Source organism: Salmo trutta, chromosome 4 (genome assembly GCF_901001165.1).
Source record: "Salmo trutta chromosome 4, fSalTru1.1, whole genome shotgun sequence".
Taxonomy (NCBI): domain Eukaryota; kingdom Metazoa; phylum Chordata; class Actinopteri; order Salmoniformes; family Salmonidae; genus Salmo; species Salmo trutta.
In genome coordinates, this window is record NC_042960.1 from 44,911,786 (window position 1) to 44,929,332 (window position 17,547).

The 17,547-nt window shown below is 42.6% G+C and overlaps 1 protein-coding gene across 2 annotated transcripts in view; it reads right to left on the reverse strand.

The window, feature by feature from the left end:
• The window catches only part of si:dkey-239i20.4, a 29,721-nt gene extending 15,420 nt beyond the window's left edge, over window positions 1-14,301 (reverse strand). The window contains exons 1-11 of one of the 2 annotated variants that reach the window (XM_029750932.1): window positions 13,781-14,301; window positions 13,359-13,525; window positions 12,999-13,187; window positions 12,715-12,880; window positions 12,365-12,507; window positions 11,995-12,194; window positions 10,906-11,139; window positions 6,089-6,210; window positions 5,795-5,867; window positions 5,323-5,571; window positions 4,571-5,228 (exon numbers count right to left, since the gene is read on the reverse strand). In XM_029750932.1, coding sequence (XP_029606792.1) covers window positions 5,042-5,228; window positions 5,323-5,571; window positions 5,795-5,867; window positions 6,089-6,210; window positions 10,906-11,139; window positions 11,995-12,194; window positions 12,365-12,507; window positions 12,715-12,880; window positions 12,999-13,187; window positions 13,359-13,490 — 1,695 coding nt within the window. In that variant the 5' untranslated portion in view covers window positions 13,491-13,525; window positions 13,781-14,301 and the 3' untranslated portion in view covers window positions 4,571-5,041. Of the gene's footprint in view, window positions 1-1,279; window positions 5,229-5,322; window positions 5,572-5,794; window positions 5,868-6,088; window positions 6,211-10,905; window positions 11,140-11,994; window positions 12,195-12,364; window positions 12,508-12,714; window positions 12,881-12,998; window positions 13,188-13,358; window positions 13,526-13,780 lie in introns of those variants that run through there. The other variant, XM_029750933.1, reaches the window with a different exon arrangement.
• Between the last annotated feature and the right edge of the window lie 3,246 nt (window positions 14,302-17,547).

The following is a 17,547-nucleotide window of genomic DNA, read 5'->3' on the forward strand; positions in this document are numbered from 1 at the left end:
AAAGAAATGGTTAATTGACCACATTTTGCAATGGTCATCTCAGTCTCCTTACTTGAACCACATTGAAAACCTGTGTTTTGAATTGAAGAGGGCAGTCCATAAGCGCTAACGAAGGATATCAAGGATCTGGAAAGATTCTGTATTGAGGAATGGTCTAAGATCCCTCCCAATGTGTTCTCCAATCTCATGAAACATTTTACTAGGGTATTTAAAACAGGGGTGGCAATAATTTTTACACCTGTGTCTTTGAGATTTGTATTACTTATTAAACAAAATCTCTTTCTCTGAGCAATTGTATTAATCTAAAAAAATATATTCTCAAATTTTTTGGAGCACACAATATACCTCAGTGTTTATATTATTTATTGTATACTGTCTTTTTTGCTCATCTTTATCAAGGGTGGCAATAATTTTGGACCTGACTGTAGGTACAGTTTAAAACATCTTTTAAAACATATAAAATTACTTAAACCTCTGATGTTAAAGGTAAACACCGAAATACACTAATCCCTAATGCTTGGTCACTATTTAAATAAAAAGGAAAAAATACAATGAAAACACTTATTCAGATTCAGAAGGTGCCCTTGACCTACATACAGACAGACAGGGATAGGACACAGGAAGTTGCTAACGGGAGGACGGCTGATAATGTCTGGAACGAAGCGAATGATGTATTAGATTCCATTCCACTTTTTCCGCTCCAGCCATTGGACTAGCCCTTCCTCCCTAATTAAGGTGCGACTAACCTCCTGTGGGATAGGATTCTGTTGCCAAGAGAGAAGGGGGAGATAGAGGGAGAGAGAAGGCCAAGGGAAACAAAAGCTGTTTGCAGACAGACCAGAGATACTGGAGACTGTCGGTGTAAGCCGAAGAGAACAGAACACGGCACAGAGCCAAAACAACACATATTTCCTGGAAATCTGATATGGAACTCAACTAGCAGTCTTTCAAACTTCTCGGTTTAACAGTTGGTATAATAGGACAATTCAGAGTACAACGCAATTCTCATCCCTGGATTGGGGTACGCTTTCAGAGCCATATTTCGCTCTGTCTCCGCAGTCTTAATCTTCACAGGAAGCCTGTCTCACCCTAGTACAGCTCTTAGCAAGCAGGTCAAATCTACTGACTAATAAACAACATGCTTTTCCAGAATATTTAAAAGGGAGAGTTGCTCACCCAATGCTCTTGTTTGATCAGTCTTCAAGAGCAAGAAGCATAATGGAGAACAGAAATAACTTTGTCAAACAGTAAACATTGATGATTAGGAAGTTGTGCTTACCTCTCTATTCCAGTGGACAAAAGGGTGGAAATGAGCCAAGGTACAAACCCCAGAGCTTCTTGCCTCTCAACCCCTCCCCCAAATCCTCCAGCCCCGTCACTGAATGGTTCATTTCACCAGCCGTGAGGTCAACTGTGTGTGACTGATTAGTCAAGAGATGAGACAAACCCCGAACCTCATCACACACGGTTTTACATTTCCTTTATTGCTGTTTAAATGCCAAAGACATATCTTTCTACACTGCCTTCTTCAGTAGGACGTTGCTTTGGTTGAACAGGTACAGAAAGAGGCTGGACATAGCTTCAAGAGTACAAACTAGAGGGTAAAGGCTAACAACTATGAAGGATGGTTTAATGTTATTTATTTTCATTTCACTTTTATTTAAGCAGGGAGTCCCGCTAATCTCAAATGTATCTTTCTCAAGGGAGCCCTGCATGACAAGATCAGCAGCAATTACACAAAAAAGTTAGACACAGATAATACAATCAAGGGAGCACAAGAAACACACACATTGGCAGTACAGGTGGCAATGGAAGGCGAATAATAATAACTAGAAAAGTACATTTCCTGAAGAAAATGTGTGTGCTTGCTAGCTTGTCTTGAAATATTGATTGATTGAAAGGATAGGATAGCCAGTACATATTCAAGCTTGAACGGTTCAAGAGTTACTATTGGTTATTTATGCTAATTTAGGCCAGTTTTAATAGTCATCATTTATAAAGTTTCAAAATGTTAAAGTTGTTTTAATGTTTGTAGCGGAAATGGTTAAAGAGCAGTTGCATTTCAATTGTCTACCACTGTGTTCTTAAGTTTGGAATAATACTGTGAAATTGTGAAAATTATGATAATGCCCTTTTAGTGTAAGAGCTGATTGAAAAATAAATTTGTGAATAGACCAATATGAAAGAGCGTTACAAACCTCTCTGTCAATAACAGCTACTTCAGTTTTCCCCTCCTTACTGAGACCACTCCCAGACAGTCCTAGCAAAATTCTAGCTATTTTTGTTTCTTTTTGACCATTTTCATTGACAACAATCACAGTAAGGTACTTAATTATTACCCACAAATAATTTGATACTGAGATTTAAAAAAAGGCAGCATTGGACTTTTAAAGGATGGAGGAATTACCGTAATTTCCGGACTATAAACCGCTACTTTTTTCCCACGCTTTGAACCTCGCGGCTTAAACAATGACGAGGCTAATATATGGATTTTTCCCGCTTTCAAAAAAAAAAAAAAAACATTCTATGATGTGCTCAGTTTTTTGCTGGCATGAAGCTTTCATTAGACCAATGAAATTGCCGAACGGGTTAAGGTCAAACAACTTTTTTGTTTAGGGTTTAGATTAATTCGAGCGCGCTCAAACTTCCCATCATTCTGATTACGGTAGTCATTTTGCCACCCTCATCATGGCAAAGACACGGAGAAATGCATATGATGCAGCTTTCAAGTTGAAGGCGATTGATCTGGCTGTTGGAAAAGGAAATAGAGCTGCTGCACGGGAGCTTGATCTGGAGCAATGACTTTCTTGGTAGGCTACTGTTTACTGCTAATTTTTTATTTTTTGTTACAAGCCGTGTTTCGTTAAAGCCTGTGTAAATTTGTTTCAATGTACCGGTAGGCACCTGCGGCTTATAGACATGTGCGGCTTATTTATGTTCAAAATAATATTTTTTTTAAATTCAGTGGGCTTATATTAAGCTGCACTCAATAGTCCGGAAATTACGGTAAATAATCTATGAATGTGTGAAGTGTTTCCATCATCCTAAAATTGGTTTTGGTGTTTCTTGCTTGAATGGTTAGAAAGCAGTGTCACTGTGACTATCTACCTCTCATAGAAACAACTGACTGTAATGTAAATTATGCACATTTTAAATGATTATAGGCCAAAAAGTATATACAATATCAAAACGTAGTATGCAAACAATCTAAGTTGGGTCAGTCTGCACATTTCAATGTTGGTTTGGAGTTGATAGCGGATCAAGAGTAGTAGCGTCTCCATTTTTATGATTGAAGTCTATGGCCCCTTGATTGTCATTCAAATGCATTGGGGTTGATTTTAAATGTTGATGTAGTTAAATTATATATGGTCATTTCCATATATAATTTCCATTGGGTGTCAAATGAAAGCTAAGAGTCTATATTTTTTAGGGAAATGAAGGCATTTCTATCTTAAAAATTAGGCATAAGTAAGGCCTTGATTTCTGGTCAGACAGATGGAAAAGGAGTCTTAGAAAATATCTACCAGAAATAGTCTTAAAAGGTATTAGAAATATATCAAAACACAGTAATGTTGAAGTAAAGACCCCTGACAACTAATATCAACACATTTAGTTAGAGAAATTATTTGCCTTTAAGTTTAAGAAACATTGCTTTGTGCCTTGTAATTCTGTTACCAAAACCCCAAACTTTTGACTGGTACTGTATATATACAATCAACAAGATAAAAGCTGGACAATCAGGTCCTCATTGATTTTTTAAATAATATTTGAGCATAAGAAAACAGCATTAGCCATGTCAAAATACTTAGAATTGTAGGAAATTAGCTTAAAAGACTGCAATTTTTTCTCTCAGCATGGTAAAATGCATAGAATTGCAGGACATTGGCTTTAAAACCGCAAAATGTTCTTTCAGCTCCATTACAGGATATGTGGAATTGCAGGAGATTAGCTTTGAAATTGCAACATTTTCTCTCCACTGAAAGGATGATATTGTTTACTTATTTTTTGGTCTGCGTATGTTTCTTCACCACTCAACGCTTATGGTGGGTCGCTACTCTTAAAGACACTTCGATTGGTGGATCACAAAGCAAAAAAGTTTGGGAACCCCTGCAGTAGAGTACAGTACAGCAAAGACAAGTAAAGTTGAGTATAGTTCCATACAGTAGGCCTACAGTCGAGTAAAGTTCAGTATAGTACAGTAGAGAACACTAGAGTACCATATAATGTATTGTACTATACTCTACTGCACTATACTTGAACTCTACTGTGATGTGCTGTATTGTACTCTACTGTACTGTGATGTCCAAACTTGTGAAACATAGACGTCTATAATTGGTTCAGATTTGGTCTGGTCCAGACCAACCAAATGTGGTCTTGTTAAGGGCAGAGCTCATTAGAATAATAGCCAGTGTGTAGAATAATACCCATATGATATTGCATATTTCTACCTTTGTGTTCCTATTCAGGATACATCATTTGGCATGTCTGTGTAGTACAGATCAGGGACCCATGATGTAATTCTGTTACCAGGTGTAAATCCACTTCTTACTGGAGTTCAATAATCAAAATATTTTTTTGAAACTCAAGGTGTCATGTTATAGCTGACACCCCATTTGTTTCTGCAAACATCTTTGAATCTCAATTCAGAGCAGATATTTATCATAATTATTTATCAAAAATAATTTCTCAAGCGCGCTAAGTCGGGGCTGTCTGCACATTTTAAAGTTGGTTTCATGTTAATAGCTTACGCGGTTTAAGCGTTAGAGCTAACCGAAGAAATCAAATAAGAGTAAGAGTTTTAGAGAGGTCTTGCTTTCACCAAGCACAGCTAATGAGTGTTTCTGTAAGACCATGAAAGCAGTCTGCTAGGTCAGATACAGCCTAACCTAACGTAGCAGGTGTAAACAAAACGGCTGAAAAAAGATCCCCTACATACTGGTCTTGACGAGAAGAAAGAAGAAAAGAAACAGAGGGCCTGGTCCATAGTGGAGGCAATAGAGTGTTAATGTAGATCCTAGATCTGTTGCTATATAGGCTGCTTCTACGCCGAGCCCCATAGTAGTGCTGAGAGCCAGTCCAGCAGGTGAGTTGAGCCCTGTAGTAGGTCCTGTAGACCTAAGGTCAGTTTACACTGGGAGAGGACCACAGCTAGCATCACAGCTCCAGCGGACAGCGTGATCAGCAAGGGGGACAGAAGGACCAAGGGCCTGGGGGGTTCTGGCTCCAGCCTGGAATAGAATGAATACATACAAAATAGGAGATGATATTCTATTGATTCCCAAGGGGAAATGAATCTGCCTGTCTACCCTTTGGGCTACCTACCTGGTTCTGAAGGGCTGGGCTACGCGCTCCCACTGAGTGAGGATGGCCTGTCGGGCCCCGTCCCACTTTCCCGGCCCTCTTAGGCGGTACTGGTAAGGGGTGCAGGGCCCCAGCAGTACACGCAGCCCCACACTAGGCTCCCTCAGCAGCAGCCCTAGGATGTTGGGACGAACCCCCACCTGCTCAGCCAGGGAGTCCAGGTATGGTATATAATCCACATGGAGAGCTGCCTGTCTGGGACACAGGCAACTGAGAGAGAGAGAAGGGGAGAGGATGGAGGAGAGGGAGAAAGAGAGAGAAATTGGGAGGAGAGAAGTTGTTCGTGACCTCTAGGCCTTAATTTCACTTTGAACAGCCTAGGCCCTAGATTTGGGAACTGACAAGTCTGCAGTTCACAGGCAAGGTAATCACTCATGACAAAGCAAGGCAAATGGCCACTGGTATTGAGGCAGCTCTTCTTCGTGTTGTTTACCTCTTCATGTTCCTCTTCGTCTCCGTCTCGATTTTGGACAGCATCGTTTTCCGTGGTGGGAGCTGGGTCAACCCTTCAACAAACAATCATGAAGAATTCTAACTTTGCTGTGTTTGCCAGGTATGTATGTGTTTGCCAGGAATGTATATTGAGACAGGTTTGTGTCATTCCAATATGTGTGTGTGTTTAAACCTAATCTCTTGTGGACAGACTATGTAAGATAAATGGTATTGTAGTTTGTGAGATTTTAGGGTTTGGGTTGCCAAGATTAGTTTAGACCAGGTGTGCGTGTACCTGCGATGACCCTCGTGACCCAGCGGGCCTGCATCTCCACTGCAGGAAAGATGGGTCCTTTAGTCTGGAACAGACCCATGATGGCCAGCGTGGGGCGCTCGAGAGCTGGAGGGAACACCCGTCTCGAATAAAAGAAAACAACCCCTTTTACCTAAAGCAACGTCAAGTTAATTATACAGTATGACACCATTTCCCCTCTGGCATCTATTAAGTGTTGATCTATCTTCTGTATCTTAAAGGGGCAAATCCTAACATCCACTTAGGGATGGTTAGAGATTTACTGGGAGGGGAGGGAGGGGATAGGTAGGCTGGTCCAACTCGAAGTGTCATTAAAAAAATGCGCCCCCCTCCCCAACGTAAAAAATATATTCATGTGACCCTCCCCTTGTACTGTAAAATAAATTGCACACCCTCCCTCCCCCCTCATGCTCATTAAGCTCACCGCTAGTTCATACAGGGAACCCGGGTATAGGCTTCAGCGGTGCATCAGCTGACATTGCACCAATCATATTCTACAAACACTTCCTACCTTAATATGGCGGTCAATTTAGCTGATCAGTTTTACTCACTCATTCTCTGCTACCTCTACTGTTGTTTGATGGTATGCAGTTGCATTTTCTTGCACCCACCCACCACCCCAGCCTCCACCTGTTTGGTTCTGTGTTTCCTTCCTGCAGGGAGATTGGTACAGCGTAGCTTGCTCACTGCCTGAAATGATTATTAACTTAACATGATGCATACTCTGGCGGTGAGCTATCCCGAAGGAGCAGAGCCTAACGCCAAGACTAACATATTGCAATCTTTTTCTAATAAATGGTTAAACGAATACGTGGCGTTTCCTGTCTGAAATAGAATTAACTCAAAATTATGTTTACGACCACAAAATAACAAACCCTGTGTTTCTAAACGTGGATATCTACTTTGCCACTTCAGCATGGTTTCGTGGCCCAGTCGATGCCACGAAGGGTTACGGGCCAGAGGATTGAGGGCTTGCCGACCAACGCGGGACATGCAAACTCTCCCTGCCTTTTTCAGTACACTATAGTCAGAGTTGGCTGCAGACAATGATCAGCTAGGTAGAAATCAGATTTGCAACATTTTGATGCTATATTTATAATTATATAAAATATATGCAACGAATAGAATACTATGTCAATCTCTACAAACAGAAAATAGGCCTACATCCCTCCCTACCTTGCAGGCGTACCCAGTATCAAAGGTTTGGCTTGACAATCTCTGAATGTCATCACACTTTTTGGTGTTTTATAACAGATGTCTCTTTCCATTCATCAAATGGCCGCTGCACAGTTTGGATGCTGGAATGATATTTTGGACGAATGTGTTCAGGTACAAGAGCCTTTTGAAGTAGCCTAATCAGATACAAAAAAATGTCACTGGTTGTGTTTATGACACACATAAAAAGTAATACATTTTAAAAGTGAAATGACAAATATTTAGGGCCATATTGAAGCGTTAGGTTCTGGGTGCGCAAGGAATAGCCGTTCGGATCGGAGGAGGCAGAGCATGCTTTCCTGAATAACTGGGCCTGCTGGGGACACGTGGCCACATTATTATAGGACGACTTGGGAGAATGATGATCCACAACAGACAGCACATCTCAGGATCAGAACTTCAAATACAGCCTGACCTACCTGCTACTGTGCCTTTATACACCTTATAAACTGTTGAGTAAATAAAAACAATTAGGGGGTGCTTATATAGTCCCGTTTCACTCTACACTGAGTGTACAAAACATTAGGAACACCTGCTCTTTCCATGACAGACTGACAAGGTGAATCCAGGTGAAAGCTATGATCCCTTATTGATGTCACCTGTTAAATACACTTCAATCAGTGTAGATGAAGGGGAGGAGACAGGTTAAAGAAGGATTTTTAAGCTTTGAGACATGGATTGTGTATGTGTGCCATTCAAACGGTGAATTGGCAAGACAAAAGATTTAAGTGCCTTTTAACGGGGTATGGTGGTAGGTGCCTGGCGCACCGGTTTGAGTGTGTCAAGAACTGCAAATCTGCTGGGTTTTTCACGCTCAACAGTTTCCAGTGTGTATCAAGAATGGTCCACCACCCAAACCGGTGCATATCACACTCCCCCTGAGCCACCATTGGAGTGTCCACAACTGATCCTGTCGTCTCCGCTTATATTGAAAATTGGTTCAGCTTGAAATTATTTTTTTTGTGGTCTGATGCTAGTTAGCCTATTGAAGATCAGAGGGGTATCCTACGAAGCTGGTTTGAAGAGGTAACTTTGGTCAACTCAGAGTTAACTCAGGATAACCGGTCATACGAAAGTGGCTCACATTTTAGGCAGGTCAATTTCTATGGCAACAAATCCTTCAGAATAAACCTGCTCCGGGGCAGGCTAACTCACGGCTAACTCCACTTACCCTGAATGAAATGACTAAGCCGTGAGTTGAAGACCAATGAAATCAGATTCCCTCCCTTTTGCAAAGGTTGTCATCATCCCCTTCATTTGAAGAAGACGACTGATTCAATATTTTAATAATTACATTTTTTATGTGTGTGCAATTATTTTAAATTGTAAAATATATCACATTACGCATTTAGTAAAGACAGAATGCACTTTGAATTGTTACATTGTGTGAAGTTTTCATGCACACACACACTCCAATAAAGCAGTTTTTTTACAATTAAATGTTGCTAAAAGTAATTAGGAAGGAAGTGGAGGGCACTCATCCAGCAAGTCGAGGTGCAACCCCAAAACATGTTGTAGCTTTAAGGAACGGATCAAAATATTTTGTTGCTTAATCCGTTCAAACACTAGAGCCAAATTAATATAAAGAAAAAATGATCAACATGCCACATAGGCGCTAGAAACCGCTAAAAACGACTAAAAACCACACTATAGACAACTACACTAGTGCTTGTCATTTTGGCACTGAAAGTTAGATTTTGGCGGGGATTTATTTGCAGATATTTTATTAAGGGTCAGAATTGATCAAAGGGCCAGTCTAAATTAACTTCTTAAATTATAGGGGGCAGTATTTTCACGGCCGGATGAAAAACGTACCCAAATTAAACTGGTTACTACTCTGGCCCAGAAACTAGAATATGCATATGATTAGTAGATTTGGATAGAAAACACTCTGAAGTTTCTAAAACTGTTTGAATGGTGTCTGTGAGTATAACAGAACTCATATGGCAGGCAAAAACCTGAGAAAAATCCAACCAGGAAGTGGAAAGTCTGAGAATTGTAGTTCTTCTTTTGAATCTCTATCGAAACTACAGTGTCTGTGGGGTCACGTTGCACTTCCTAAGGCTTCCATTGGCTGTCAACAGCCTTCAGAAAGTTCTTTCAGCATTCTCCTGTCACTGGGCAGAGAATAGTAGCTCAGTCAATCAGTGGACTGCCTGGGGACAAAGGGATTGGATATGCGCGATCCCGCAAGTGTGCCGTTCCTTCTTTTTCGTCTTGAATGAATATGCGATTGTCCGGTTGGAATATTATCGCATTCTTACGTTAAAAATACCATAAAGATTGATTTTAAACAATGTTTGACATGCTTCTAAGAACGGTAATGGAACATTTAGACTTTTCGTCTCTGGTACCGCGCTCGCGCGTATTGCCTTTGGATAGTGCTCTGTACGCACGAACAAAACGGAGGTATTTGGACATAAATATGGATTATTTCGAACAAAAACAACATTTCTTGTGGAAGTAGCAGTCCTGGGAGTGCATTCTGACGAAGATCAGCAAAGGTAAGAGAATATTTATAATACAAATTCTGAGTTTAAGTGACCCCGAACTTGGCGGGTGTCTGTATAGCTTGCTGTGATGGCGAGCTATGTACTCAGAATATTGAAAAATGTGCTTTCTCCGTAAAGCTATTTTAAAATCTGACACAGCGGTTGCATCCAGGAGTAGTCTATCTATAATTCTTTAAATAATTGTTATATATTTTGTCAACGTTTATGATGAGTATTTTTGTAAATTGATGTGCACATTCACCGGAAGTTTTGGTGGGAATACATTCTCTGAACATCACGCGCCAATGTAAAATGCTGTTTTTGGATATAAATATGAACTTTATCGAACAAAACATACATGTATTGTGTAACATAATGTCCTAGGAGTGTCATCTGATGAAGATCGTCAAAGGTTAGTGCTTCATTTAGCTGTGTTTTGGGTTTTTGTGACACATGTCCTTGCTTGGAAAATGGCTGTGTGGTTATTTTTTTTCTATGTACTCTCCTAACATAATCTAATGTTTTGTTTTCACTGTAAAGCCTTTTTGAAATCGGACAATGTGGTTACATTAAGGAGAAGTGTATCTTTAAAATGGTGTAAAATAGTTGTATGTTTGAGAAATTGAAATTATGATATTTTTGCTGTTTTGTATTTCGTGCCATGCTATTTCACTGGCTGTTGAATAGTGTGGGACGGTCACGTCCCACCTTGCCCAGAGAGGTTAATGAACGAGCCAATCCTGGCACGCAGGCCGCCAGTTGAATAGCCTGGGCATAAGGGAAGTACTAAAATACCTTGATATAGGGGAGGAGCATGCAAGCAGATGAGGAAATTTGGCTAGGATGGAAGACATTATATAGTAAAACCTGCAGAAGGGTGAATGCATTACCCTCCCCTGTGCCCGATGAAAAAAACACACAACCCTCCCAAAAAAGTTTGACAACCCTACCCTATGTTGGACCAACCCCCCCCCCCCCCTAAAATCAAAATGTAACTTGCTCTATTGACATCAATACATGACTGAGTGAAAATTTGACTTAAGTGAAAGTAAGGATTTGACTACCTGTCCAAGCCAGTATTATAAAAGGTACCTGTACAGGTTGAGATCCCCCACAGATCCTGAACATAGTGACGGGGGCAGGAAGGAGAAGGTGCCATTGTATCCAGTACAGAAGACCACTGCATCGATGTCCCCCTCCGTGGTTCCATCCTGGAACAGCAGTCCGGACCCCTGGAACCCTCTCAGGTCTGGCTTCAGCACTACTGCCCCCTGCAGGATACGGCCTGGAAGGTCATCGTTGATCAGCGGCTTCTGCTCTAGCAGCCTGGGAGGACAGAGAGAGAAATGAGTGATCTCTTTTTTTGGCTTCTTTTTTTAATATTTTCAAATGTTGCCATAGTGCAAACTCTCAAATCCAATCTGATATTTGTCACACCTATGTTTCGGGCTGTAATAGGGTGCTGGTCACCTGTGTGTTGGCTGTAATAGGGTGCTGGTCACCTGTGTGTTGGCTGTAATAGGGTGCTGGTCACCTATGTTTCGGGCTGTAATAGGGTGCTGGTCACCTATTTGTTGGCTGTAATAGGGTGCTGGTCACCTATGTTTCGGGCTGTAATAGGGTGCTGGTCACCTGTTTGCAGGCTGTAATAGGGTGCTGGTCACCTGTGTGTTGGCTGTAATAGGGTGCTGGTCACCTATGTTTCGGGCTGTAATAGGGTGCTGGTCACCTATTTGTTGGCTGTAATAGGGTGCTGGTCACCTGTGTGCAGGCTGTAATAGGGTGCTGGTCACCTGTGTGCAGGCTGTAATAGGGTGCTGGTCACCTGTGTGTTGGCTGTAATAGGGTGCTGGTCACCTGTGTGTTGGCTATAATAGGGTGCTGGTCACCTATGTTTCGGGCTGTAATAGGGTGCTGGTCACCTATGTTTTGGGCTGTAATAGGGTGCTGGTCACCTGTGTGTTGGCTGTAATAGGGTGCTGGTCACCTATGTTTCGGTCTGTAGTAGGGTGCTGGTCACCTGTGTGTTGGCTGTAATAGGGTGCTGGTCACCTGTGTTTCGGGCTGTAGTAGGGTGCTGGTCACCTGTGTGTTGGCTGTAATAGGGTGCTGGTCATCTATGTGTTGGCTGTAATAGGGTGCTGGTCACCTGTGTGCAGGCTGTAATAGGGTGCTGGTCACCTGTGTGTTGGCTGTAGGCCGTAGAGGCGGTGGTCGTATCGGTGATTAAGGCTTCTCTCTGCAGCCCAGTTGACCAGCGCTCTGGGCAGCAGGGAGGTCAGCAGGACGGTGAGCCGTGAGATGGCCGTCATGTCCAGTGGGAGACCGCTACTGGACATACGAGCTAACACCCACGCCCCCTTACGGGTACTCAGGAAGGTCTGGGATGTAAGAGAGAAAGGGAAAAGGGAGAACAGAGAAGTAGAGAGACAGACATGAATGGCCAAACTCTCTTTACAGTATGAGAACCACTGGGTTTGAACCTGGGTCGCTTTTGTACCGCAAGAAAGTATTAGCTTAAATATGTCCTCCTGTGACAGGTGAGCCCCACCTTCTCTGCAGCCCGGCTGATCTCCACAGCGATATCTCCTCCAGAGTTCCCAATCCCCACTACCACCACCCTCTTCCCCCGAAACGCATCAGCATCCTTATACTCCCAGCTGTGTAGGCAGCGGCCAGGGAACGACTCATGGCCTGCATGGGAAAGAACACTCAGGTGGTTGAAGAGGTATTGTATCTGTTGGCTACACACATCCAAAACACTTCACAGATGTAAACATAGGCCACAGGACCTTATGGTCAAAACATTGACACATCTATGGCTGTATCAAAACTGTATATAGAGTATAGTGTGTAGATAGTGTTTAGATAGTGTATAGTGTTTAGATGCTTTAAACTGACCTGGGAACTGGTCTAGCGGTGAGACAGGCTGTGTGTAGTGTCCTGAACACACCAGGACCCCGTCAAAGACGTGTCTCTGCTCCTGTCCCTCCCTGTTCTCTGTCACCACCTCCCACTGGCCTGAACGACTGAAGTCTGGCCTCTGTCTCACGGTCAGCACGCTGGTCTGAAACACACACAGTAACAGATCACAGAAAGTCATGTAGAGGCTAGATGACTGGGAGAGGTCCATCAAGGGGAGGAGAAGAGAGAGGGAGAGAGAAAAGGAGAAAGAGAGTGGAGACCTGGAAGGTGATGTGTCGGAGGAGGTCAAAGTGTTGAGCGTAAAGCCTGAAGTACTGCAGCAGCTGGGAGTGCAGCATGTAGTTGGGGTAGTCAGCTGGCATAGGGAAGTCACTGAAACACATCATCTCCTTGGAGGTGTTCACCACCAGAGAGCGGTAGATACTAGAGCGGCCCGGCTCAGGGGTTTCCTGTGGACACACAAATTACATTCTTTTTCTATTAAAAGGGCCTTTTCCCCCCCTCGAATAGGGCTCTGAGTAAGGTGCCATTTCGGATGCACCCAAGAACACTGTTGGTGATGCAGTTACGAGGGGTGCATCTCTATAGTCCAAAGTGGGTTCCTTTCCTCATATCCTCACCTTGAACCTCCACAACCCCCCGATGTCATCACTGCTCTCGAAGCAGGTGGGTTCCAGACCCTCATCCAGACAGCTCTTGATGCTGGTCAGACCTGAGGGACCCGCCCCGATCACTGCCACACGTTGGGACATACTACCTGTGTGTCGGTCTGTCTTTCTGCAGAGGACTGGAGACACAATAGGAGGCTGATGTGACAGACGCTCTAATTCAGTTTCCACTGACTAAGCCTGTTGAGAAACCATTGCATCACCCCATAGATCCCCGTTATCTTTCCTCCGTCTGCAGTGACAGGTTAAACCAACAAATGTCCAACTCACTCTACCAACAATCACTACTGAGCATTTTTTGATAATTTCATAAACCTGAATAAGAATGCAAACTCATCAAAATCAGTTGACTCTCAACCAGCGACTGTACTCACCTGATCCATTGACTTTACTCCCTCTCAGCTGGAGTAGTTCTGACTGGAACTGTATCAAATGCAGGTCATTGTTTGGTGCTCTGTGTCATTTCCCCAGGTTAGATGAATGTAGAGATTCTTGGAATCTGTAGTCAGACACACGTCTGGTCCCCAGGCAAAGATTTCCAGATGGATTCTTGGAATAACTGGATCTGTAGTCTGTAGTTAAACAGTATTTTAGGTCAAACGTTCTGATTTTCCCTGAGCTGACATCCCTGTCCTGCACACACAGACTCTGACCAGCATATTAGCAGAGTAATGTTAACAAATCGGGAAGTGAACCACAAGCAGGGTAGGGAGTGTCCTATAGGTTAACCCTTTACTTGACACTTACATAAAACCTGAGAGTTGTTACTAGCCCACACTGCTCAATTTAATCTACCTGAGATTCATTAACATGAACTCATCTCACCATCCACAATGTTGCCTTTAACGTGTTTTGACAGAATCCCCTAGAAGTGGTGGACATGTAAGATAAAGTGGTGACAGCAGGGAGTTATAATTTATTTATTCATGTTTCTTTCCACACAGAAACATTGGGAAGATCTTTATGGGATTAAAAATGAGGTGAAGCAGCATTAAATACACGCTCCTTAGTTACTTTGGCAACTAAGAAAATATTTTCTAAACATTCCGCTTTGGGCTGGATGTGTCAATGTGTAGTTCATACATGCATAATCTATGAGAATTGCTGTTTTACATCAATTAGTCACAAAAATCCTACTTTGAAAGTGACTGTTTTCGTGAAGCTGTGCTGCACCATTTTCCATAAATTTCCCCTAGGTCAACGCCCTAGCAATTTGAGTTCTAGCCTCGCATTTGAGTGACAGCTAGCAAGAGGCCACCCCAGCATATCCAAAGAGGTTGCAGAGCGGGCCCAACGGCTCAGTGGACGCAGATAGAGAGAGAGAAAGAGAGAGAGAAAGAGAGAGAGAGAGAGCAATGACATGGTGCACATACAGTGGGGGGAAAAAGTATTTGATCCCCTGCTGATTTTGTACGTTTGCCCACTGACAAAGAAATGATCAGTCTATAATTTTAATGGTAGGTTTATTTGAACAGTGAGAGACAGAATAACCACAAAAATATCCAGAAAAACGCATGTCAAAAATGTTATAAACTGATTTGCCTTTTAATGAGGGAAATAAGTATTTGACCCCCTCTCAATCAGAAAGATGTCTGGCTCCCAGATGTCTGGGAGTGCTTAAAGGGAGTGCTCCTAACCGCAGCTTGTTACCTGTAAAAAAGACACCTGTCCACAGAAGCAATCAATCAATCAGATTCCAAACTCTCCACCATGGCCAAGACCAAAGAGCTCTCCAAGGATGTCAGGGACAAGATTGTAGACCTACACAAGGCTGGACTGGGCTATAAGACCATCGCCAAGCAGCTTGGTGAGAAGGTGACAACATTCGGTGCGATTATTCGCAAATGGAAGAAACACAAAAGAACTGTCAATATCCCTCGGCCTGGGGCTCCATGCAAGATCTCACCTCGTGGGGTTGCAATGATCATGAGAACGGTGAGGAATCAGCCCAGAACTACACGGGAGGATCTTGTCAATGATCTCAAGGCAGCTGGGACCATAGTCACCAAGAAAACAATTGGTAATGCACTACGCCGTGAAGGACTGAAATCCTGCAGCGCCCGCAAGGTCCGCCTGCTCAAGAATACATATACATGCCCGTCTGAAGTTTGCCAATGAACATCTGAATGATTCAGAGGACAACTGGGTGAAAGTGTTGTGGTCCGATGAGACCAAAATGGAGCTCTTTGGCATCAACTCAACTCGCCGTGTTTGGAGGAGGAATGCTGCCTATGACCCCAAGAACACCATCTCCACCGTCAAACATGGAGGTGGAAACATTATGCTTTGGGGGTGTTTTTCTGCTAAGGGGACAGGACAACTTCACCGCATCAAAGGGACGATGGACGGGGCCATGTACCATCAAATCTTGGGTGAGAACATCCTTCCCTCAGCCAGGGCATTGAAAATGGGTCGTGGATAGGTATTCCAGCATGACAATGACCCAAAACACATGGCAAAGGAGTGGCTCAAGAAGAAGCACATTAAGGTCCTGGAGTGGCCTAGCCAGTCTCCAGACCTTAATCCCATAGAAAATCTGTGGAGGGAGCTGAAGGTTCGAGTTGCCAAACGTCAGCCTCGAAACCTTAATGACTTGGAGAAGATCTGTAAAGGGGAGTGGGACAAAATCCCTCCTGAGATGTGTGCAAACCTGGTGACCAACTACCTGAAACCCCACCTCTTTAACCTCTCTAGGGTAGGGGGCAGTATTTGCACGGCCGGATAAAAAACGTACCCGATTTAATCTGGTTATTACTACTGCCCAGAAACTAGAATATGCATATAATTGTTTGATTTGGATAGAAAACACCCTAAAGTTTCTAAAACTGTTTGAATGGTGTCTGTGAGTATAACAGAACTCATATGGCAGGCAAAAACCTGAGAAGATTCCTTACAGGAAGTGCCCTCTCTGACCATTTCTTGGCCTTCTACACTCTCTTTATTGAAAACTGAGGATCTCTGCTGTAACGTGACACTTCCTACGGCTCATTGCTGAAAAACAGTAGCGCATTTGGATAGTGGTCGATAAGAGAACAATGAGACAGGGGCACGCGTGCACGAGAAGAGTCCATTTTCGATTTTTTGTCTTTGAACGAAAACAGGGTTTCCCGGTCGGAATATTATCGCTTTTTTACGAGGAAAATCGCATAAAAATTGATTTTAAACAGCGGTTGACATGCTTCGAAGTACGATAATGGAATATTTTGAATTTTTTTGTCACGAAACGCGTCGGGCACGTCACCCTTCGGATAGTGTCTTGAACGCACGAACAAAACAGAGGATATTTGAACATAACTATGGATTATTTTGAACCAAACCAACATTTGTTATTGAAGTAGAAGTCCTGGGAGTGCATTCTGACAAAGAACAGCAAAGGTAATCCAATTTTTCTTATAGTAAATCTGAGTTTGGTGAGTGCCAAACTTGGTGGGTGTCAAAATAGCTAGCCCGTGATGGCGAGCTATCTACTCAGAATATTGCAAAATGTGCTTTTGCCGAAAAGCTATTTTAAAATCGGACATAGCGATTGCATAAAGGAGTTCTGTATCTATAATTCTTAAAATAATTGTTATGTTTTTTGTGAACGTTTATCGTGAGTAATTTAGTAAATTCACTGGAAGTTTGCGGTGGGTATGCTAGTTCTGAACGTCACATGCTAATGTAAAAAGCTGTTTTTTGATATAAATATGAACTTGATTGAAAAAAACATGCATGTATTGTATAACATAATGTCCTAGGAGTGTCATCTGATGAAGATCATCAAAGGTTAGTGCTGCATTTAGCTGTGGTTTGGGTTTATGTGACATTCTATGCTAGCTTGAAAAATGGGTGTCTGATTATTTCTGGCTGGGTACTCTGCTGACATAATCTAATGTTTTGCTTTCGTTGTAAAGCCTTTTTGAAATCGGACAGCGTGGTTAGATTAACGAGTCTTGTCTTTAAAATGGTGTAAAATAGTCATATGTTTGAGAAATTGAAGTAATAGCATTTCTAAGGTATTTGAATATCGCGCCACGGGATTCCACTGGCTGTTGAGTAGGTGGGACGATTTCGTCCCACATACCCTAGAGAGGTTAAGGAATACCTGGGATAGGATAAAGTAGATCACATTCTTTATTTCACCTGTCACATTATTTTATAT